This window comes from Rhipicephalus microplus, chromosome X (genome assembly GCF_043290135.1).
Source record: "Rhipicephalus microplus isolate Deutch F79 chromosome X, USDA_Rmic, whole genome shotgun sequence".
Classification (NCBI taxonomy): Eukaryota; Metazoa; Arthropoda; class Arachnida; order Ixodida; family Ixodidae; genus Rhipicephalus; species Rhipicephalus microplus.
The window spans coordinates 177,599,284-177,624,786 of NC_134710.1; the positions used below are offsets into that span (position 1 = coordinate 177,599,284).

The 25,503-nt window shown below is 45.4% G+C and overlaps 1 protein-coding gene across 2 annotated transcripts in view; it reads left to right on the forward strand.

Moving 5' to 3' along the window:
• LOC119177222 (short transient receptor potential channel 4-associated protein) overlaps window positions 1–25,503 on the forward strand; it is a 238,014-nt gene that overhangs the window by 138,110 nt on the left and 74,401 nt on the right. For both annotated transcript variants that reach the window (XM_075878275.1, XM_037428640.2), the window contains exons 15-17: window positions 6,508–6,560; window positions 12,594–12,621; window positions 25,367–25,459. In XM_075878275.1, coding sequence (XP_075734390.1) covers window positions 6,508–6,560; window positions 12,594–12,621; window positions 25,367–25,459 — 174 coding nt within the window. The remainder of the gene's footprint in view (window positions 1–6,507; window positions 6,561–12,593; window positions 12,622–25,366; window positions 25,460–25,503) is intronic.

The window sequence follows — 25,503 nt, forward strand, 5'->3', positions numbered from 1 at the left end:
ATCCGATGCAATATAAAACAACAGACGTCACTTGCTGACGCAGAAGAGAGCGGTGAAGTTTCTGCGTAGCACGTAAGGTGATCGATGGCGACAATTACCCAGCGATATCCAGCAGGTGTAATGGGAAGAGGTCCATACAGATCGATACCAACGCGGTCAAACGGTCGGGCAGGACAAGGTAAGGGTTGTAGTGGAGCTAGAGAATGTGGAGTGCGATTCTTCCGGCGCTGGCAAGCGAGACAGGAACGTACGTAGCGGCAACCGAAGCGATACTTTCCACGCCAGTATTAACGGTGGGACAGGCGGGTGTAGGTTTTTAACGCCTAAGCATGGGCACATTGTGGGTTAGCGTGAAAGGAGGCACCTATGTCTGAGCGGAGAAGTCTGGAAATAACTAGGAGCCATTGGCGTCCTTCAGAGAGATAATTCTGTCTGTATAGCAAACTGTCTCTGATAACGAAGTGCTGTATTTGACGGCGCGTACCGCTAGGGATGTTTTGTGAGGGAGTTCGACTCAACAAGTTGATAAGTGAAGTGATCCAAGGATTTTTTCTTTGCTCCTGTAGCATGTCGCTGACACTAAGTGCAGATACGTCAGGGGCAGGCAAAGACAGTGACTTGTCGTTACATCGTAGAGGTGATGGGAACCAACGTCTGTCTCAGAATGTTTTCGTCCAGAATGGTAAACAACGTGAATGTCGTACTCTTGTAGCCGAAGCGTCCAAATGGGCGAGCCGGCCGGTGGCATCTTTTAACGAGGAGAGCCAACACAATGCATGATGATCTGTAACCATGCTGAATGGGCGGCCGTAAAAATAGGATCGAAACTTGTCTATGGCCCATATGATGGCTCGACAATTTTTCTCGGTGACTGAATAGTTGGCTTCTGCTTTTGTGAGGGTACAACTGGCGTAAGAGATGACATACTCATCAAATCCAGGTTTACACAGGGCGAGCACAGCACCGAGACCAACTCCACTAGCATTCGTGTGTATTTTTGTCGGGGCAAGAGGATCAAAATGTCGCAGTATTGGAGGTGACATAAGAAGGTGGCGGAGTGTGGCGAATACATCATCACAAGCTGGTGACCAGCTAGAAAGGTCGCTGTTGCCGGCAAAAAGGTCAGTCAAGGGCGATATGATGGAGGCGAAGTTGCGAATAAAACGACGAAAATATGAACATAAGCCGAGGAAGCTGCGAACTTCTTTTAAGGTCTCTGGCTTAGGAAATTCGGCAGCGTCATGGAGTTTCTTCAGATCCAGAAGAATGCCATCGCTAGATAGAACATGGCCCAAAATTAGGAGTTTTCGAGCGCTGAAGCAGCACTTCTTCAAGTTGAGCTGTAGACCGGCAGAGGTGAGGCAAGTTAGCACTGTCTTAAGATGCTGAAGATGCGTTGAAAAGCCGCTTGAAAATATTACCACATCGTCTAAATAACACAGACATGTCTGCCATTTCAGGCCACGGAGGATGTTGTCGATCATCCGCTCGAAAGTGGCAGGCGCATTGCAGAGCCCGAATGGCATGACATTAAATTCGTATAATCCATCGAAGGTAACGAAAGCTGTCTTGGGGCGATCAGCCTCAGCCATGGGAACCTGCCAATAACCTGAGCACAGATCTAGTGATGAGAAGAACTCCGCACCTTGTAAGCAATCAAGGGCATCGTCTATGCGAGGTAGCGGGTAAACATCTTTACGCGTGATCTTATTCAACCGGCGGTAGTCTACGCAAAATCTTATTGAGCCGTCCTTTTTCTTGATTAGAACAACTGGGGAGGCCCACGGGCTGTTAGAGGGCTCCATAACACCGCGATTCAACATGCCGTCAACTTGTTCCGCGGTTATACGATGCTCAGATGCCGATACCCGATACGGATGCTGCCTTAAAGGAGCGTGAAGGCCAGTGTCGCTTTTGTGAGATACTGTGGCCCAAAGTCAGTTGTGAGCCCAAAGTCAGTTGTGAGCCCAAAGTCAGTTGTGAGCCCAAAGTCAGTTGCTGCTGGTGGTCGAAGCCGGCGCACAAGCGCTCGAGGAGGACAATGATGTCTGCGCGCTGCTGCGCCGTAAGGTTGGTGTCGATGCAGCGAAAAATTGCGTCGGTGAATGATGGGGAAGAGGGTGACACGGAGCAATCAACGGCGTCAATAGGTAGCATAGTCGAGTGGTCGGGAACTACACGTGCACTCGAGGGATCAATGTCATCGACAAAGCCCAGGCACTCTCGGCACAGTAACTTGGAAGGCGAGGGAAACGGATTTGAAATATAAATTGCACTTGATCCATCGGGAATGTTTAGAACGCCGAAAGGGATCAGGAAGCACTTGCAGCAGACAGCTGCTTTAGAAGGCGTAAAAAGAACAGTTGAGCCATTATAGACGTCACAGGAAAGCGGTACTAGGGCTGATAAGAACGGGGGTATTGAAGTGTCAGCGGCAACGAAAACTTTTACAGGTGAAAGGGCCGAGTCGAGTAAAGCACCGTCGCATAACGAGAGCTCCACTTCGGCGCGAGCACAGTCGATGATGCCATGATGAGTGCAGAGAAAGTTCCAAGCTAATATGTCATGGGAACACTGCGGGAGCACTACAAACTCGACAGCATATATAACGTCAGCAATAACGACACGTGCTGTGCATGCAGCAAAAGTGAATTCATTGATCGCTCGCAGTGCTCAAAATGAAGTCGTGAAGAGGCATTGTAACTTTTTTTTATTCGACGGCAAAGTTTCTCAGTCATTACAGATACTGCGGCGCCAGTATTTACCAATGCAAAAACAGGCACTACCTTCAACAGAGAGAGCTACGACGTTGGATGGTGAAAAACAGTCTTGTGGAGTTCGAAAGATCTGCAGTTCTTGCCTCCAGAACTGCGGCTCCTAGTTTTCCACAGGGACAGGGCAAGGTCGACGTAGCATAGGGGAAAGGGAACGGCGCTGAGGTGAAGGCGACCGGTGGCAGGCTCGCCAGATACAGCAGGCTCAGGTCTTGGTGGGAAATCATAAGTATTGGGCCGGACCTCGTCCATGTAGGGCGGTTGTCTTGAGCATGTAGGGCGGTTGTCTTGAGTGCGTCAGGGGTTCTGAAAGCATGGTGGTGGTGGTCGGGAGAAAGCACGGGCAGCCTGGTACTTAGGCTCATTCGGTACGACAAGGGGCGCGTGGACGTAAGCGTTCGCGACAAAGAAACGTGGGCGTTCGCGACGGGCGGACGTCGGGTTCCGTTCAGTGCTACGGCATAGGTCAGTGGAGCAGCCACAGGTGGTGCGTGAGCTGTTGGTAGTGCCTCGGACACTTGTTCCTGGACGACTCGCTGTATTGATGGCCCTAAAGTTCATGGGGCACCTTCGGAGGTATAAGGCACGAGGGACAACTGGCGTGCGACCTCCTCTCGTACCAATTGCTTGATCTCGAGAAGCAAAGTGGTGTGGTCTACAGCAATGCCAGCCGACGTCAAAAAAAACCGGAGATTGTTGCACATGGCGCGCTGGCACGAGGAGTGGTGTCACGCTGTTTCCAGAGCTCGTCATAGCTCTGAAAAAGTTGGATCACTTCCGCTACCATTTGCGAGCTCTTGGCAACAAGCATTTGAAATGTGTTGTCATTCATGCCTTTCAAGATGTGTTTGATCTTGTCAGCTTCTGTCATGGCCGAGTTGACACGCCGGCAAAGGTCGACCACATCTTCGTTATAACTGTTGTCATTTTTGCCATTCTGCTGAGCCTTAGTATGCAAGCGCTGTTCGGCCCTGAGTTTGCGAAGTGCTGGACGGCCAAACAAGTCCGCAAACGCCGTTCGGAAGGCCGACCAGGTGGGAAGGTCTCTCTTGTGATTACGATACCACAGACTGGCGACGTTGGTCAAATAAAATAGGACGACGGTAAGCTTGTGCGCATCGTCGCACTTGTTGTGCTTGCTCGCCTGGTCGTATTCGTCGTGCCAGTCTTCTACGTCCTTGTCATCGGTTCCACTGAAGGTAGGTGGATCGCGTTGCCGAAAGGAACTGAGACAGACAGGAGCTACAGTAGTTGGAGCCGAGACGTCCGGCTGCTGATTATCGTCCGTCGTCTGTGGACATAGTAGCAACTGGAGGCAACATACGGTTTTGTGATTCCAGGATTATGCGTTACCCAGCACCTCTGCCAATTAAAGTGAGCCGTTTTAGAGCGGCATTCTTTTATATAACAGGAGAGCAGTCACGACAGGTCAAGTGGTAATGGCGGAACCAGCCTGTGCACCGAGCCAAGCAGACGTCGTGTTCTTAACAGACTGAGTGATACCCTCTGCCTTTCTGAGTAGCACTCATCTTCACTGCAGTTATAATGAAATAATTGTGGCTCCCTTTCAACTTCATTATAACGAGGTTTGAGTGTATTCAGGTATACTTATGTAGATTATTATCCGAGTAAATTGACGTGTCTACGGCACTACAAAGTGAAGACATGTTTAAAGAAGAATGGTTGAGACTAGAATTCACTTGTGAGGCCTTGTCCTCATAAGTTGGAGTTTATTGGTACATGTCAAGTTTCACTGCGAAGCATGTTGGTGGCATTTTAGTTTGCAATTAGTGAAACCGGTGTTCAATACTTTCTCGTCGGCCCATTTGAATATTGTTAAATGAAGACTTTTGGTGTAACGCGTACGCATGGTATTGAAAAAAAAAAAGAAAACTTTCGCAACTAAGTTGAGTGGTGGGTTTCAGCTGCAAATTGATTGCCCCAAGGAGGCGGGGCAATTTGAGTATCATGGCATCAGTTGGCAAAAAGCTCATGTGCACAGCCATTTCAAAGAAACACAAATGCAGATGTCCTGCACACGCATATAATGAAGAAACTAGAAACATTGCAGTTATTCCTTACATGCATGAGAAGTTGCATGGCCTGAAAAATGTAGGAAACGATATGGGGTGAGTGTTATGTTGTCAACACTAAAAAAAGTTTAGTCGCGTTGGTTCTGTGGTGCACGAATGGTCGAAAGGGTCGTGCGAACTTGAGCTTGTTGGTACACATTCATAGTAAAAAACAGCGTGAAAACAACACGGAAGAGACTTACAGTTCTGTTTTTTCTGTCTCTTCTTTGTTGTTTTTGCGCTGTTTTAGTCACAAGGGTCTCCTGCTGGCAAGGAATAATGTGTTCAGAGACAAGCCAATTGTTTTGTCCATTTGTGCAGCATTTGTTCACCAAGTTCCTCTTTCATGTGTTTGCAAGTACATCAGCTAGACTGGTGGATGTATGAACACACGTCTCAATTTATTGACTGGAGCCATATTATCTCAAGTTGCATTGTCAGTCGCACAATTGTAATTCCACCTTCGACAGCACCACAATATTGTAACGTCATCCTAATCAGACCACACGAGGAATCTTGGGAGGCATATCGTATCATAAAGAATGTTGCATTTTGTGTAATTTAAGCTTCTGTATGATTACTAAACAAGGAGTTCCACTTTAATTATTGAGTGTAAACACATGACCTGGTTGTTTAAATATCTGTGCCTCTTTGACCTGCACGATGCACCTAATTTTCGAATGTTTAATCCAACCTCTAGTTATTCCATCTTATAGTCAACGAAGGTTGGTGGGTACTTATATTATTTATTGTGCAAGCAATATGCATGCTGCCTAGTGAATTTATCTTATTTTAATAAATGCCGACCATTCTTTCTAGCGTACTCGTTAACTATCAGAACCTCACATCGTATTGCCAGCAGTGTTGATAGACACTGATTGGTAATTATCCACGAATTATAGACTGCTTGAGCACTTCTTGGGCAACAAAGTTGTATTATTTTTCTATGCTGTAAGGCGCAAAAAACAAAACAAAACAAAAAAGTGACGGTTTTGAGCCATTCAGCAGTTGAACAACTGGAAGCCATAGAAAGGCAGTCACAGCTGTACACTGAAGTTCGTAATTGAGTTACACAGCAATATGTTGCACTTAGCCAAATTTACATTATCTAAGATGTGCTGGCAACGATGCAAGTGAAATGCTCAATGTGGGGCCCCCGCTGTCCCCCGCACTCGTTGGGGCGGCTCCTGCGGCGTACATACTTTTCACATAAATGCTTGCGCACCTGTTCGCAGCACTGGTGTGCTTGAAAAAGGTCTATTGACACTGGTCAGTAAAGAGCCTGTAATAAATTGTCCACCACATGCTGCAGCAAATGATGTGCCGTGTTGTGACTAACAGGCCTCCAGGAGCACAATTCAGCAAAAAAACGCATGGCCAAAATTTTTGTCGGTACTCCTTTAATGGCAGAGCTCACATTACCCCAAATTTTGCAGATATGATAAAGATAGAGGTAAGGTGATGCATTTCGCTAACCCTTGTTTGCACTGTTCCTTATATGTGCCAGTTCAACTACCAAGCAAATGTTCACTGCAATATATGCAGCCACTAAAGTTATGGTCCTTGCTATCTAATACATTAATACTATTGCTGTCAGTGCTTTGCCTTTTGACAAATATTAGCTTTTCTCTTATTTTACTAACTTGTCCTTTCTTACTCAGGTACAAACATGTCATGCTTTCATGGAGTGAATACAGTGAACTCCAAAGAAATGGTAAGAAAAGACTTCAGTCCTTAATTTTTGTGTGTGTGCGCAGAGTTTAGCATCTTATGACCTTAGCCACTAAACAACCTCTGAGGTTAAAAAATTGTAATGAAAGGAAATATGTGCACTTTTGCTGTGTGAACATGCTGCTGCCAAAATTTGGCGAATTCGTGCTATAGTAAGGAAGTTAGAGGGGTTAAAACATCCGTTTAAGCTGGTTTCAAATTTTTTGTGGCCTCGCTGCCCTTCTCCACCTACTCCAGCAACGCAACACAACATCAGCAATACATGATTGGCGTACCTAATGACTAGCCCGGCTGGCCCCACTTAAGCACACGACATAGTCGTGCGGGGGAGAAACTGCGGTGCAAGGAGCTTCCTACCCCTAGTCGTAAAGTAGCGGGGCGCCTCTTTATCTCAAAGGCTTTTGTTCTGGCAATACCACTTCTACCGGTAGTGTCGGGCTGTTCAAAATGGTAGAGGGCACAGGAAAATGCAAATGCAAACAGCGCAGCTGAAACTGCATTACTGCAGGGTCAAAGTGCCGCTTCGTAGGGCAAAAGAACGGTTGACGAGCTCAGTGGTTTATCAAATTACCCATGGGCAAGTCTTCGTCACTGTGCATACGAGGGAGATTGGCCAGGCGCAAGAACAGTTTTTCGAAATGGAGTATCTGCGCAATGCCAGCACTGTATTGTTTGGAAAGTGTGATCGCTTATACAAATTAACAAGATTAGAGGGGAGGGGGGGGCTACAAAAAAAGTCAGCTAGTTTACTGGCCCCTTAGTTTTTATTGTGAGAAGGAAAACAATTTTTCCTAGAATGTGTGAGGCCAAAGGAACTTTAAAAATCATTGTATTTTCAGACCTTTTGTTTTTTGTGGGTGGCTTTAAGAGGCTTAGCTAAACAAAGGCTCGGGTACAGGAAGCAGCATTTTTCCTTGATTCTCTTTATTGTTAAGTTTTTAAACTGAAAGTTCTTGTGTATTGTGGGTGTTTGAAATGTAAGTATTGTTTAGGAGTTTGCGAATAGTAATACTTTGGTTCAAAGTGGAGGTTCCTCATGAGCGAATAATTTTGATGTAAATATATTGAACACAGTAGACTTTCATTAAATGAAACCTGAAGTGGTCTGAAAAATTTGTTCTGTTTAAGAGAAGTTCTATTTACTGGGAGATGAACTGGATTGAGGCATGCGGTACAATACCAATCGTAATAAAAGCAGTTGTTCCATTTAAGCAGCAATTTTTTAAGAGGTTCTCGTTTACTGAAAGCCTTCTGTAGGTATGAGGTGTCCAAAGAACAAAGCTTAACAGTTCTAGCATGTTCCTTATATATATTGTAGTGAAGGGCAGAAGGGGGCTCTGGGACGAGCAGAGGAAGAGGACGAAGTGGGGCAGAATAGAACAGCTTGCCCCCGAAAAACGGGAGTTGTCTCTTTCTCATTCACTACAATGACACAGCCATAGAAGGAACCTCTGCGCGACGACCCACGTTTAGAAACTGCACTAAGGAGCGGAATCACTTTACAGCGTCCCGTGGCTACGGCATCCGACCTGACTACCGCAGGTGCCACAGCCAGCGCACTGTCTGCAGGCGTTATTGCTGTTCAAGCCCGTGAGTCAAATGAGTTGACTTCACAAACCCTTTCAGCACCGAGGGACACTGTACATGCTTCCTCGACCTTTGACTATGGTGCCGCAACTCAAGCAACATTGGTCTCCTTGCCAGAAGCCAGGTGATATTGCTTGCTTGCAGGCTCTGGCGACCTTGCAGCGGTCATGCGGGGCATCGCTACACTGTGCAAGCACCTTGAAAACGTCACTGCCTTTTTTCACAGCAGCCTTGGCAAACGCTACATTGCCTTCGGCATATGTCGCTGAAAATTTTGAATTTCAGGGCGAGGAACAAGGAGCAGCTGTTTTGCTGCAGACGATCAATTCACAGGCCCATCACCGCTCTTGGCCTGACGACGTAATATTATCGATTGCCGAAAGCCAGCTGTGCGATTCGACCAAGGCATACGATTCCTGGCACCAAATACGATTCCTGGACCGAATGGAGTACAGCCTTTGTCACTGCCTTCAGCGTACGACCACCACTTCGTGCTCATGCGGCCACGTCGGCAGGCATCCTCTGAGGACATTCGTTAATACGTCTACCACAAACTCAAGCTCCTTGAAGACTGTGGCATTAAGTGGATCTCTCCAGCTGCCCACGAGTATGTTGTTGATGGGTTAGTTGACTTTACCTATGCTTCCATCCTATCCTCACAGTTGCCTGAAACATCACCACAGGTTTTCGCTCGTAAGGCAGCTGCACTGCAGCAGAATACTCGTCGTCGCATGCGCTTCGACACCGTACTAACTGAACAAATCATCACCGCCAGGCCACAACACTGAGGAGTGCCTTCAATCTTTCCCGAGATAAATGCGTTACCAGGCTTGTCTGATTCATTGGTTATCAGTTCATGCGATGGAATTGGGGACTTGTCAGCGCTGATAGATACCGGTGCAGAACATACGGCACTACACTGATGTCACGCTCCAGGCACTATTCGTCTGTGGATGCAACCTTAGCTCCTCGGACATGGAGGAAGTGCTATGCTAGTGGGCATGCTCGACATTTCCGTTCGGACATCAGCGGGACTAAAGTATTGCCAGCTGTTTCGTTCTCAGAAGACCTTTTTGCCAACATGATTCTGGGAGTGGATTTCGTGCTGTCCGACATCCAGCTCACCATAGATCATGGCCATGTGGAGCTCCAGCCTTCATCAACTGGATCGACTGTCCCGAGCCACCGACAGGTGAGCTGTCTAGTTGGCCCACTCTATCTTCTAGATTAGTTAATCATCAAGCAGTCTTCGCTGACAGTACTGCAGAACAGCACCAATTTATTTCAACATCATATCTTGACAGGTGGCCACCCCCAAATATTTGTACCACTGCAAAGATACGCTTAGTGAGAGCGTGCAGTGCTTGTGGAACAATTAGCTGGAATGCTTGTCATGGGCATTATTAGGCCTTCATCTAGCCTATGGGCGGCACCTGTCGTTCTCATTAATAAGAAAAACAGGTCGTTGTGTTTTTGCGTGAATTACCGACAGCTGAACGCATGCACAACGCCTGACTTATACCCCTTACCCTGCATTGACAATGCTGTTGATACAGTACACAACTACAAGTTTTTTCATCTCTTGATTTACACGCAGGCTACTGGCAAATCAACGTCGCCGAGGACCATGAAATGAAGAAAGCTTTTACCACTCCTTTGGGGTTGTACAAGCTCAACTGCATGCTGTTTGGACTTCGAACTGCTCCTAGTACATTTCAGCGGGTGATCAACTCGGTGCTATTTTTCTTGGACGACATTCTGGTCGTTAGCAAGACAGAGGATGAACATCTTCGAAATTTGAATAAAGTACTGCAGGCTGTATGAGGCGGCGTTCTGTTTAAACCCTGAGAAGTGCCGATTCGTCCTGTCTAAGATATCATACCTTGGGCATAATATATCACATATCGGCATCCAGCCACTTCCGGAGCGCATCGCTGCTGTGGAAGTGGAAGAGTATCCAACACCAACTTGTTTGAAACAGGTGCATTCATTTATGGGCATGGCTTCGTATTCTGTACTTTGCCTGGATCGTAGCTACCTTGAGTGACCTCCTTAAAAAGAACACGGTTTGAATGGGGTGCCTTGCAAGAAAATTTTTTTCAAACGATAGAGTAAAAGCTCACTTTCTACCCTATACTAAGTCATTTCAGTGATGACTGGAGCACTGAAGTGCACACCGACGCCAGCCAAGTTGGTTTAGGGGCAGTTTTAGTGCAGCGTGACCAGGATGGCATAGAACATGTTGTCGCTTATACCAGCAGGAGACTTTCAGACACCGAGCGCCACTACCACTCCTATGAGCTGGAATGTCTTGTGGTGGTACGGAGCGTCGATGATGGATTCCGGCATTATCTTTTCAGGTGCAAGCTTACGGTGGTGACAGATAATGCTGCAATAGCATGGATCTTTCTGTGCGTCAAGAGACGTAATAAAATGCTGCTTGTCTGTTTCTGTTTGATTTATAGAAAGAACCTCCTGGCATTAGTATGGGAAATAGCACGAGTGGCTCAAAACTTAAGTTCTTGGCTGGTTAGGCTGGATAGGGGGTGCGATCTAGCAGGTCGCAGTTGAACCAAGCAAGCAGAATCATGGCCTTCGAGATCGCAGAAAATTGTTCAATGGCTCTTGTTGCTACTTTGGCTCCCGCTATTTTCGCTGTGCTGTTACTGGTGTCGGCAGCTGCATAGTAAAGGCAGGCAACATTAAGCATGGTAACAGTGCCCAATGACCGCTTTCCAAGCACGGGTGATTTGAAGTGTACTAACAGGATGCAGATCATTAAACTGTGATTTTATTTATGTTTTAAAATAAGCACTTTCTTCGCACAAAACTAGCACCATGAGGTTTCTGGACCGCTATTTCAACAATAAAACGCCCACTTAACATTTGCCTTTAGTGTGATCAAAGCATCGGGTGGAAAATGGAGGCGAAATACTGTACCAGGGAGAACATTTCTTTTCTGATGAGCGGGCTGAGTTGTACTGAGGTAGCAGAAGTTCATCCTGTCAGGTTCCATTGACTGCCTCGCTTTAAACCCTTGAAATTTCTGGAGCCCTCCACTACGGCCTTTCTCATATTCATATGGTGGTTTTGGAGCGCTAAAGTGGTACTGACAAAAAAAAAAAAACCTTGGCCTCGTGTTTTTCTGCTGCAATGCGTTGCTGGGGGTTTGTTAGTCATGACACGACACATCGTTTGCTACAGTATGCAATAGATAATTAATTACAGGGCCCTCATTATGAATAGGTTTCAGTTTGAGAGAGTTCCAGAACTGAGTGCAACTGTCGCCACCTAGCGTGTGCAGCTTTTGACCACGTCAGCACACAAAACTGTGACGGACTTCCGCGTGGTCCGCATAAAGAAATATTTTCGAATAGGAAACAGGACTGGAATGTTGCCAAATACATAACTTTCTAAGCGTGCATCACGCACTCGCAACCAGCCGCTGAGGAATAAAGACTGCGGGAACTAACATGGCAAAAGAAAAATGGCAGCAATGACGTCATCAAAACTTGTTTTGTTGACCGTAGCGTGGTGACGTGAGAGAAGTAGGGGGTCACCTCTGGGCCCCCCTGATGGTGTCTATAGTGCTATGGAGTCGATCGCTAACGCAAACTTCAAGATAAATTTAAAATACCTTCCAAGCTATATTCGCTGTTGATATCTTGCAGATGATATATAAATGTTCACGAGAATCGACCCCGCAGGCTATCTCAGCTCTGAAATCTTGTGTCAGTACCCCTTTAAACCAATCGCTTTAAAACCTTTGTACAGTTAGATTAGGCACTTGAAATACTGAAAAACATGTTTCCCAAAAATAGATTTCTTATAGTGATTTTTGTTGTTTGATCTGCATGCTCATGCTGTTGCCTAAATGCGGGCAGCATGAGCAATGAAATCGTTGAGTGGCTTTATGCAAATTATACACGGATTATTGAGGATGTCAGACAGAAAAGTCTAAATATGGTTTATAAGCTTTTTGGTCAAAAGGTCTAGCCTAATAAAGTTCGGGTTCATTTTTATGTACTAGATAGCTTGTTTTAGGTTGTATGCATTCAAGATAATATGAATGTTTTGTATGCTCTCAAAAGAATTATCATAGACATTCTGCAATACTACAAAGATTTAGTTTTTTCTTGTTAACACCTAGTTAATTTATTTTGGTATACTACGATCACTACATCGTAAGTTTAGATGCCTGATAATACTGGAAAAATTAATGCATACGTTTACTGAAGGAGTTTTGATATAGTATAGTGTGCCATGCAGTTTTCATATTTGAACAGCAGTCGTATACTATTTAGCTTCAGTTTTGACTGTGATGTATCCCCATTTTTCGTTAAAACGTAAAAGCACTAGTGGTTGCTTGCCTTATATACGTCTGTGTGTGGGCGTGTTTTGATCTCTCCCCACCCTCTTTTTGTTTCAGAACAAGCACGAAGTGTAGAAAGTCCAAGGTTAGTAAACCACTGCAATTAAGTCTTTTCCCCCTTTGTTGGAGGGCAGAAACTAAGCCAAGGGCTTGTTGTACTTGCCAATCCAATCAAAGTTTCTGTAAGCTTCATGAACTTCTTTGTGCTTTGCAATTTTGTTAATATTGATTTATTTGATTTATACAAAAAAATTTATTTGTTCTCATGAAATTCTCGTTAGTCTTCTAATGTCTCATTGGTGGACTTTGCTGATGAAGAGACAAGGATGAGTTTATTTTGAGCTAATGCATACAGACAAGTTCACAAGGAGGTAAAATAGAAAATAGGCATATATATATATATATATATATATATATATATATATATATATATATATATATATATATATATAATGAAAGTGCTGCTCCAAACAGTAATTTTTAATAGTAATTGCTTTAAACCTGTTCCGAAATGGTATTGGAACCATCCAGTGAGCCTTAAAAGAAAACCAAAAGCAAGCTACTCAGCAGCATCAATCCAGAAACATCGCAAGGGGTCACACAAATGAGACTAAGGTGGCTAATTTGTTTTTTTTTTTTTAATGTGGGTTATATCTTTATTTGTATAAGCATTAAGTCATGCTTTGAAATAAAATAAAAAAAAAACGAGCATGGGGTCTGAGCTTGAGCAATGGCATTGTTATATTCAGTCTCATGTTGTTGTTTTTTCACCTTTTTGCGATTTGCATAGTTGACACAGCTGAGGAGCATTTATTACAGATATGCAGTGAAAGATAAACAGCCATCTATCAAGTTGATCGCGCTATACTTAACAGATAACTCAGTAATATAATGTGCTAAATCTCGAGAGAGACACTTGCATCCTTCCTGCTCAGCCTGAACACTGCTAAGCAAAGTCCGAACTTGCCTGAACCCCCCCCTCCCATGATGTACACGAATGCTGTTACTATACTGCTTATATACTTGCTGCATACTAGCGTACTGCATGTTTAATAGTGAATATAAATATTTATGAGATGCTTAAATGATGTTATAGACTTCAGGAGTTGTTGGGAACATGCATATGCCCTGAAAACACCAATAGCAGCCCTAAACTAGCATTTTTTCCTGCTCCAAAGACACCTAAGGCTGCTCCAAAGCACCATTTCGCAAAATTTTGCTTTCATCCTTTAATATATTTATACACACACACACACACACACACACACACACACACACACACACACACACACACACACACGTATATATATATATATATATATATATCGTATTTACTTGCGGAACCAATGCACTCGCATAATGAACGCATCCTCAACTTCAGTCATCAAAATTTAGATTTTTTCCCCCTGCGTAATAAACGCGCCCTCTACGTTGATCCGCTGCAGTCCTGCTAACCGACATCTGGCACCGCCTCACCCGTTGGATCTCTTCCATTTTTTATTATTATGCCCACCCCCCTCGGCTCGCACCCTCCCGTTCTTCACCTGTTGCCGTTTTGTTTTTATTTCTATCTGTGCGCGGCACGTCTCCGGTTTTATTTGTGCGCCACAATGGGGTTCACGAACGGTGTGAGTGTAGAGACATCCCAGCTAATAAGCACACAGCGAGCGAAGGACATGAAACTGCCGCGCCAACCGGTCGCATCCTGCGAATATGAAAAAAAGCCCAACCACGTGCACGCAATTTTCGAGCGACAACGACGATATACTGTTGCGAAGGGTCGTTCGTCACTATCACGTCGCAGGTTTTTTGAAAACCAGAAAAAATCACTTTTTTTGAAAAGATTGCGATATTTTCCACAACATAGTGGCACCCCTGATTCTCGCTTTGCTTGTTACTCGCACGTAGAGGAACTTTTCATGTAGCAGTAAAGTGGCAGCTGTATTTTGTCGTTACTCTTTTTATCGACGCTTTGTTTTGATGCTTCGGGGGTAGTTTGCTGCAATGTTGGTTACTTCCTACAATCTTAACAGCGTCGTCTCGATCGTCGTGCGAGGTTGCCGCGAAGTTGGCAAAGTGTGTCGTAGCGCACGCTATTGGGAGCCCCTCGAGATCACAGCAAATATAACTGTTGCGGTTAAACAATTGTGAGAAAAGAGCCTCAAAACGCTTTTATGGCGAGTGCAGACGGCCCAGGGACAGCTTGCAAAAGATAGCGTTATCAACCACCGAAGACGAGTAAAGTACAAAAATGAAGCCGTTTTGAAACAGTATATGCATATGTCAATCGAGTAAGGTTAAGCGACCTAACTTTTTTTTACATTACCGCATTTTTTGCTCCTCTCAAAAACGTTTACACCACGTAAAAAATGCACCCCCCAACTTTGCTCCAATTTTTTGAGAAAAAAGGTGCGTTCATTACATGAGTAAGTACAATATATACACACACACACGCACATATCGAATTTACTCGCATAATCCTCGCTCTTTTTTTGCTAGAAAGCCGATGCAAAGTGGGGGGGTGCGAGAATTACGCGGAGAAAACTTTCCACGAAAACGCAGAGATCGAAAAAGAAAATGAAGTGGCCGCAAATCGGGATTCTCACACCAGCAACTAACAGCAAGTTTTAAGAAGTACTAATTAGAACTTACCTCAACAATAAAAGCAGAGGTTCAACACAAGGCAAGATTTATTTGAGACACAAAAAGTGGAAGCAAATAGTCGAGAACTAGAATACCATACGCAAAGCTTGTGAACGTTGCGGGCATAGCGGTAGCGTTCGTCGCTCAACAGGAGTTTTCAAAAGGTAAGCGTAGGACGTCAGTATTGGGCTGATGGCTATTGAACAGAATCGTCCGCAGTTTTCTTCCGAAGAAATGAAGTTTACCATCAATTCCTGTTTTAGACACACGGCAGGCCCAACGGGTCTTGGTGGCTTGCAGCTGCGGTCACCAGTAGCGAACACAAAACTCGTAGGCTCCGAAGGGCCTACCTGCGGCCCTGTTGCCATTGTTTAGCGCATGATCTATCACTTGCAACTTGACGCAGCTGTGTGGCTTCAGTATCGCCCCATAACGTGCCAAGATTACCGACACAACACACAAAACACGCCACAACGCGCACTGGCCACTTCGGCTTGGCTTAGATTGGATTGAATGTCCGTGCAATAGTACACTTGATGCTTAAGAGATGGCGCCAAATGGTGCGTGCTATCATCATCAATGGCTCATCAATGGTGCGTGCTATCATCATCATTGCGGCAGTTTTCGGGGGTGCGATAATTACTTGAGGAAAAAAAAATCGTATTTTTTCTTGGGCGATGTGGGAGGTGCGAGAATTATGCGAGTGCAAGTATTACACGAGTAAATACGGTACACAGTGAATTCCAGATATGTTGAACTGTAAGGTGATCGCAAAATATTTCGATATATGTCGAGAATTCGAAGTACAAAATATGTCTATTTAGGGCCTAAGTTAAAGCATTTAAGGCCTCAGAAATCAATACAAGCAGTAACATAAATTCGCTCACAGTGAGGTGTGAAGTGCAAGTTACTGCACTTTATTTCGCAAGAAAATAGTTGCTAAACTTTTCTTGCTTCCTGAGCATTGTTAAGTTCCAGTCATCCTCAATATCATTAAAACTTCTCAAATAAGCGAATTCAGCTCCTTCGACCACAACAGCGTTGATTGATGCAGAACACCAATGCAAGCTTTGTAGTGCAGCAAAAGGTTGGTTAGCGGTGGCGGCGAAGACGTTTGCATATTCATAGCCGCACGGCCACACTTCCGCGGCAGCAGCAATGGCAGCCATCATCTTGGCATCAATGCAGTCAGAAACAGCTACGTAGTCATCTGTACCGATGAAGTCGCTCATTGTCCGGAATGGTGCCCGGAAACGCTGATAAGTCAGAATTCAATGAGGCACCGTACGCCATTGTCAGCGGCAATCATGCACCTGAAGTCATCACCTGACCCACAAGGGAAGTTTACGGCAGTGCATTACTAGACGCCGCTCTAAGCGCCAGTCATGACTTAAATCACTATGTGCGGATCAAGGTTCAGTTCAACTCCTCAATAAGGATTTATCTGGAACGAGGCAAGAAGTACATACGTCCACAAGGCACAAAAGACACAACGCCGAGCCGGCTTTCCACCATCGACATGTTGGCGATATCGATGTCACTCGGTGGCTTTGTAGCTGGCAGCCGTTGCGTTCAACGGCTTTGATGCGCAAAAGGTAATCTTCGAGACACATAGAATATACTTTTACAGCGCAAACATAAAACGATCCACAAAGAAAGCGACGACACACACCAGCGCTGACTAACAACTGACTTTATTTCGGGATATGTCAATGCATAAATACCTCCTGGGCAACCTCACCGCACATGCGCCACACATCTCGACAGATAACAGACACTCAGAGGAACAATCAGAGTTGACAAAAGAAATGAAACCTTGTATTACATACGTGATGAAATGAACTGAAACTCAGATGGGAGCAGCGTCAGAGACGTGTCGCTTATACAAAGCTGAGCCCTTTTTCTGATATGATAGGCTTCCAAAGCCAGCAGCGCATGTTCATTGTTACTCCTACCAAGGATCGACGTCCCTTCAAAACGTGGCTCACAATTGCAGCAAGAATTAATATGAGCCACAAGATGGGCTCCTTTATCTTCGTTCTTGTTAACTTTTTGAGCGTGTTCCCTGAGCCGCTCGTTGATACATCTTCCAGTTTTTCCGACGTAGAACTTGCCACACGAGAGCGGGATGGCATAAACCACGCCGACGGCACACGGGACATAAGTCACACCGTGTCGGATTTTGCAACCTCCTCTGTTCATACCGCAAGTGCGGGAGCACAGCTTGGAAAGCTTGTTCGGGGCAGACAGCGCCATAGCGACCCCATGTCTGCCTGCCACTTTCTTAAGCTGATGGGATATCCCATGCATATACGGGACCACCACAGGCCTCGCTTTGTCCTGTACGGCGTCCGCCCGCTTGGCAGTTTTCTTTTTCTGGAAGAGCGTTTCCGCCACTGCAATCAAAAGCGACCTTGGGAACCCCGCAGCCAAAAGTCGGCTGATCTGATTTGCGAAACTATCGTGCATCTTGTGAGTGCATGATTTTCTAAGCGCCGCTTCCATGGCCCCCATCGCAATACCTCTTTTCACAATTTTCGAATGCGCCGACTTAAAAGGTAACAAGTCCTTAGTTGCGCGTAGATGATAGGACCAACACACATGACGTTCACAAAACTCGAGCCTTAATTCTAAAAACTGTAAAACACCATTCTGTGGGAGCTCAAAAGTAAACACCAGACCTCGTCCTTCTCTGCTAAAATCACCTAAAATCTTAGTCACCGAGTCCTGGTAGGAGGAGTCTATAGATAATAAAACCAAAAAATCATCGACGTACCTAAAAACCTTTACAATCTTTCTCGCGCTAAAACCTATGCTTAAAGAGCAATCCACATTTGCTAAAAAAATATCTACAAGCAGAGGCGCCAGACAGGAACCAATACATATGCCATTACGCTGCAAATATGGCTGGTCATTAAAAACGATAAAAGTGACCTTAAGATAAAACTCTAAAAGGCTCAAGAAATTGCTCAAAGAAACACCGGCAAAATTCTGAAAAGGCACAGCCCCATAGGCCTCAATGCACGCTTGCACAGAAGACATAAGCTCATGCTGGGGTACAGAATAAAACAAATCTTCTATGTCAACTGAGAATCCATAACCCACATTGCATTGAGGCCTATGGGGCTGTGCCTTTTCAGAATTTTGCCGGTGTTTCTTTGAGCAATTTCTTGAGCCTTTTAGAGTTTTATCTTAAGGTCACTTTTATCGTTTTTAATGACCAGCCATATTTGCAGCGTAATGGCATATGTATTGGTTCCTGTCTGGCGCCTCTGGCTGTAGATATTTTTTTAGCAAATGTGGATTGCTCTTTAAGCATAGGTTTTAGCGCGAGAAAGATTGTAAAGGTTTTTAGGTACGTCGATGATTTTTTGGTTTTATTATCTATAGACTCCTCCTACCAGGACTCGGTGACTAAGATTTTAGGTGATTTTAGCAGAGAAGGACGAGGTCTGGTGTTTACTTTTGAGCTCCCACAGAATGGTGTTTTACAGTTTTTAGAATTAAGGCTCGAGTTTTGTGAACGTCATGTGTGTTGGTCCTATCATCCACGCGCAACTAAGGACTTGTTACCTTTTAAGTCGGCGCATTCGAAAATTGTGAAAAGAGGTATTGCGATGGGGGCCATGGAAGCGGCGCTTAGAAAATCATGCACTCACAAGATGCACGATAGTTTCGCAAATCAGATCAGCCGACTTTTGGCTGCGGGGTTCCCAAGGTCGCTTTTGATTGCAGTGGCGGAAACGCTCTTCCAGAAAAAGAAAACTGCCAAGCGGGCGGACGCCGTACAGGACAAAGCGAGGCCTGTGGTGGTCCCGTATATGCATGGGATATCCCATCAGCTTAAGAAAGTGGCAGGCAGACATGGGGTCGCTATGGCGCTGTCTGCCCCGAACAAGCTTTCCAAGCTGTGCTCCCGCACTTGCGGTATGAACAGAGGAGGTTGCAAAATCCGACACGGTGTGACTTATGTCCCGTGTGCCGTCGGCGTGGTTTATGCCATCCCGCTCTCGTGTGGCAAGTTCTACGTCGGAAAAACTGGAAGATGTATCAACGAGCGGCTCAGGGAACACGCTCAAAAAGTTAACAAGAACGAAGATAAAGGAGCCCATCTTGTGGCTCATATTAATTCTTGCTGCAATTGTGAGCCACGTTTTGAAGGGACGTCGATCCTTGGTAGGAGTAACAATGAACATGCGCTGCTGGCTTTGGAAGCCTATCATATCAGAAAAAGGGCTCAGCTTTGTATAAGCGACACGTCTCTGACGCTGCTCCCATCTGAGTTTCAGTTCATTTCATCACGTATGTAATACAAGGTTTCATTTCTTTTGTCAACTCTGATTGTTCCTCTGAGTGTCTGTTATCTGTCGAGATGTGTGGCGCATGTGCGGTGAGGTTGCCCAGGAGGTATTTATGCATTGACATATCCCGAAATAAAGTCAGTTGTTAGTCAGCGCTGGTGTGTGTCGTCGCTTTCTTTGTGGATCGTTTTATGTTTGCGCTGTAAAAGTATATTCTATGGCTATGAACCAACTAGGCCCAAAAGAAGTTTTACTTTCGAGACACATGTTTAAAAACCGAAAACACTAAATATGCGTCACAAGGTTGCACATCTCGAAGGCCATGCAATAAAAAGCATTTGTAAAGGCGAATGAAGCTTCACTTTAAAATGTGTGTTATTCCCACTTTCTCCTGCTCCTACTTCACTGTGACATATTTGCACAATTTTAATGTTCACAAATTGGCAAGTACCATATTTACTCGAATGTGAAGTGAGGAGAAATTTTTTCATCTGTTCATTAGGCAAGAAATAAAAGTGAGAAAATATTGTGAGGCCCTGCAACAGAAAAATTGTACAGTAAGGAAGATTGGCATGGAGTACTGGCGCTAAGCTTATCGCTGCCATCTATGACTGAAATAAGCCCTCTTAAACAATTCATTGAATATGAGGCACTGGCGTACTGGCGCTAAGCTTATCACTGCCATCTATATCTGAAATAAGCCCTGTTAAACAATTTATCGAATACGAGGCACAATCGCAACTTTGTACCTGTACCTGGACACAAGTGAAAAGCCTGTTATGTGAACAAAAAACCAGCCACAAGGTGGTGCTTACCATGGTCTACCCAGCAAAGTGCATCAGTGAGGTCTTCCTGTGTTCAGTACCATGAAAGACTGTGTTCTTGAGAATTAGGTCACTTAATTACGAGCAGGCACAGTCCCTGGGGCAACACTATGAGGCTAAATAATCTGGTGTTTTATATGACTAGCGTGACGAGCTGGTGGTTTCGTAGTGACGTGTATGTATGTAGGAGTCCTGATGACAAACTTCATGGAGGTAGTACTAGCATGCCCCACAGTTCATAGGCTTCACAGTGAGCACGGCAAAGGAGCGAGATACAGTCGAGCCCGCCTATAACGAACCTGAGCCTGACGCGGCATCCGTTCGATGTATCTCGAAGTTCGTAGTAAATGAAACACAACTTTTAAAAAGTTGGGAGTGAAAACACAAACTTTTTTGCCCAAAAAAGTCCGTGATGCACGTGTTTCGAAGAGCAGAAGCAATAAGTGCGGTCTCTAGTTTATTTCAAACAGCAGCGTGCTTGTTCGCCAAAGCCCGTGGCATAAGCTGCATGAGGGACTGGCTCCAAAAGTTTCGTCCTTCTCGCAATTCAATTCCTCTGGATCGATCTTGCCATGTACACGTACTTCGTTCACAATGCCCTAATCTGTGCACGGTTCCGCGGTGTCGGCATCATCATCGGCCGTAATGAAACTATCGCAACAAATATTCAACCCGCTCTCCCATGTCGAAGTTGACGGCACGCTGCCACGAATCGCTGCCGAAGTGATCCTGTTAGGAAGCTTCAGGCGCGGCATCGGGCCTGACGTCGACGAAGTCGGCCTCGCGAAAACAGTTTCGCGTGCATGTAGCCGTCACTACCATCAACGTCACTACCGCCCACGTCCAGGTATTCGGTTGTCGAGCCCACCAGCTCGACAACCGAATACCGGGACGCCCGAAGCGGCAAGCCAGGTGGTCAACAGCAATGAGCAAGCGCTCCGCAATGCGGCACCTAACGCGCGGATTACGCCCAAGCCAAGTGGTCACGCTTTCAACCTTTTGTTCAGCAGCAGGAAAAAGCGCGCAAGACCTCCTGTCTGCCATCCTGATCACACACGCACACCAAGAGCGAGCAAGACGCCCACACGCGACACACATGCCAGAACGCGCGGAACAGATCTGGGCCCGTTTCTAGTCAGAAAACGAAACTAACTCGAGTCAGCGTAGCTGGTGTTGCGTAGCGGTGGAGACGGGCGAAGGGGTTGTGATTAGGAGAGGGGTGAAGAGAGGGAGGAGAGGGCGGGAGGGCGACCTTGAAAAGCAAAACACGCGGGAAGGACGTAGGTTGGGTAGCTTGCTTGAAAGGTCCCATGAAGGAAGGAATGAAAGGTTCGCAAAACGCGCGCGTAAAAAAACGTGAAAGAGTGCCTCCACGCACATAAGTCAAAGCACAACTGCCTGGATTGGCGCACGCGGCGATGTTCTAAGAATTGGCAGTCGTGGTCAAAAAATCGTTTTGTTGGGCCGGCGGATTTGCGTGGCCTCACCGACTTCGATATTTCGTGATTCGTTCCGCGCAAATTAACAGCCGTTTTCACACTTCCACACGCGTGTGGAGGGCATGCTGAGCCGAGTATGAAGTGAGCGAGAACAGGTCCTAAACACAAAACGAATCGCGAATTATCAGAGTCGGTGGGGTAGCGTACGCGCGTGCACTAAACGCAGACTATCGGATACAGTTGGTGGCCGACGATGTTGGCAAATGGTCTGGTCACTCCAGGCCGGTGACGCCAACGACAGTACCAGCGATTAGAAACAGTGGAAATGGCCGTCCGGTCTTTGAAAGATCTGTGGCAGTGTGAAAACACGGGCCTCGCCTGGCAATGCGGGGTGCTCAGAGTGGCGGGGGGGGGACACAAAGCATGGACGAGTGCGTAACAAAAAACGGTCGGGGAGAGTGGCAACTAGAGGCAATACTTTTTTGCAGACTAGTTGGTTCATACTTGAAAAATTTATTTGCTGCACAAACTTGAAGCAAAACAACGGAAAATGTGCCCTTTCCTGTCTCCCTTGTTTTCCTTCAAGTTTCTGCAGCAGATAAATTTTTAAGGCAACTAGAGGGGCGCGGTGGCAGGGTCGGCGTTTCACAATAAGAGTGTATGGGCACCTCGCCGGTCGAAAGTCGGCTGAGCGCCGATCCTGTTCGCTGCAACCGATCGGTGGCGCTCGGAGACGTTCGTTGTAAGTGTGATTTTATGTATATTTTCACAGTCACGCAGATATTGTTTGTTCTAAGCGAAAGTTCGTTTTAAGTTGGGCTGTTATATGTGGGCTTGACTGTATTTCCAATTTCAGTGGTAGAAAATCTGCGCCAATTACGCCAACCTGCCGCAATTTCAAATTACTATGCCATATTGCTCCAAAGAGGTCTTTTTTGTCTAATTTGTGCCATTGTTGTACCACAAAGTGGTTTTAGAATGGAAATTAATGTTGACAGCATGCATCATGAGCGAATTTTTTGTGATGGTTGCCATCTTGTACTACTTGCGCTGCTGTAAAAGCATGGAAGCGGCTGATCAATTATTCTGACTGCCGCGCCATTGCTGCGGTGTTTTTTTTGTAACCATTGGCAAAGAACGAAAGCAATGTGGCGACTATCGTAAAGCGTGCCAATATGACTTATCGCCAACAAAAGGCCTACATGTGTGGCTTAGTGCTGCTTTGAGCCTACTGCACATCTTTAATAGCCGGTGAATACCTGAGAGCGCTGATCGCTGCCGCCTCAACCGTTGTGTGGGACTGTGTTCAGCGTGCACCATTTTGCAGAAAGCAAAGCCACTCGCTGCTGTAGAGTTGAGCGTTGTGGACTGTGAGGGCCTAGACAGCAAGTGTAGCACACGCTTTCATGAAGCAACAGCCCAAACGGGCTTCCGTCCGCTGCCAAGGCCGCTAGAGCTTTCCTTGCAGAAAGCTCACATCGTCATGTTAATGCGACAGGCTTCTCGCTGCATCTATGCATGGTCTGAAGCGCAGTGCAGGTTGTGTATGGTCTCTGTGCGGTATCTGTGCACGGTCCGAAGTGGCTAGGCACATTGTGTACGGCGAGTAGGCGAAGTGCTGCATGCAACTAGACAGTAGACGATCAGCTCCCTGTAACAGTATCGCACCTTAAAAAAGTCAGTTTTCGCTAAGTAGCAGATTGCAGTACATATTAATCGCAAACAGCTGATTATGTCCGTTTCATCGCCATGTCAGTCGCTGCGTTGGCTGCGTATCCCGGACTCCGCACTAGTATCTAAATGCTCTTTGGTGTCGTCACCGCGTGTCATTGGACGAGAATGCCATTCATTTCTGAACATTGGCAAAACGAAAGTGATAGCTTCGTGTGAAAAAATAGGGAAGGGGGTCGCAAAGTCAGCCCCATACGTTGACTTGATAGGGAGGGGGGCGGTGCTGCGACGAACCTCTGCCCTCCCCCCCTCTTGAAGGGGAACCCTGCTCACGCTTATGTACTTAGTGGTTAATTCATTGTACATTTAGTGCATAGTTAGCCGCGTTCCCAGGTGGCTCTCGCCATGTATGTATGTAATAACGAAGTTTTACTGCAGTGAGCTTTGAATGTGTCTGTGTGTGCATGTGTTTGTATGTGCACTGCTATGAGCTTTATGCTGCAGCGAGCTTGTTTGTGCAATATCCTTCACTATCTTATGTCATTGCTTCTGTACATAATCCTGCTTTTGTTTATTTGTGTGATTGCTGCTTTGTATAAATGATTATATAAACTGAGGGAAGAATAAACTAAATTGAATCTAAATTTTCTTGCTTTTTGTGTACCCCGAAAACCCTGTGTCTGCTCCACAAGAAGATTTTGCCTGCTCCAATGGCTGCTCCAAAATGCTGGGAGGCATTCTCACCAGTGCAATTTGTGTAGAAACTGTCGTTGACCTGTACTGTAGTAATGTTACAGTGGGGATGAGGGTTCCAAGTGTGGTCTAACTCGTGGTGCCTATCTTTTTGTGTTAAATATCCAACACTGCCTTTTCTTGCTAGGAGTGATCGCTCGTCACCAGTATAGGGAGTTATTGATAATGATGATACTCGTGTGGTTTTGATAGTGCAAGGGCCAGGTGTGACCAAAAAACTCCAAGGCAAATTTTGTATTACTATTCAATTTTAAGCAGTGAAAATCTTGAAGAAGCTGAATTTACGCTGGAAAAATTGTAGTATTCTGATGTACAAAGGCCTATTCGGGCATACTTGGAGCATCTTTCTATCAAACGTTTATGAACGCCACGTAGCTTTATTCTAAAAAACTTGCTTCTATTCTTTGAAGAATTCTGTCACATGACATGTGGCATGTGATGGTGACCATTCTGTGTTGTGCATTGTGTGTCAGGCATGCCATTTGCAGCCTACAAATTCTTTGCATAAAGCAATAACACATGGAAAACTATGTGAAATGTCTATTATTATTGTGTGATAGAAAGACGCCCCAAATGCACTCTAAGGTCAAAAGTCTAAAGTGCCTCTTCCGATGCTGGCCTTGAAAAATGCCGTATGTTGTATGGTACAAAATTCAAATGGATACATTTTCACAACCATAAAAACTCACATGACATTCACTGGATGTCGGTCAAGTATCGTACCCCAGAGCCGCGCCAGTGCTTCAAACTGCTTCTGAAAAAGACTATACGGCTACATTACCAGATGTAATATTGCACTGTAGAAGCATGTAATTGCACAAGGTGTTGCACTATGTCAATCGTGTCATGAGAGGGTGGTGGCAACTGTTGAAGCATTGCAAAGAGCTTTGATGTACTTCATCATTATTAGTAGTTGCCACAGCATCAACAAAAGATGATGGCCTTAAATATGCAGCGTGCCATACAAATAATATTGTGATCTCTCAAAGCTCTGATGATAATCATGATAGCCTTCGACTTTGAGTAAAAGGACCTACGACTTTTTTTTAAAGGAAGCAGTTGGAATAGTTTAGTTACCTTGTGGCTGTTAAGTTGCTTTTGTATTGTGATGTAATGGCAGACAGAGGAAAACCACACTTTATTATTCTATGCCTTGGCCTGTGTTATCACAAGTGCTAATTGACAAACATCTTTTGCAGCCTTGATCGCAACTTGATGTGCACTGGGAGCAAAGGCCTTCTCACCAAAATAGTTGAAGTACTCAAGAAAGAAGCGGGTAGCTCCACGTTCAGGTTGGCATTGTTGCTGGATTGTTTTTTTTTTCTATCTCTTATTC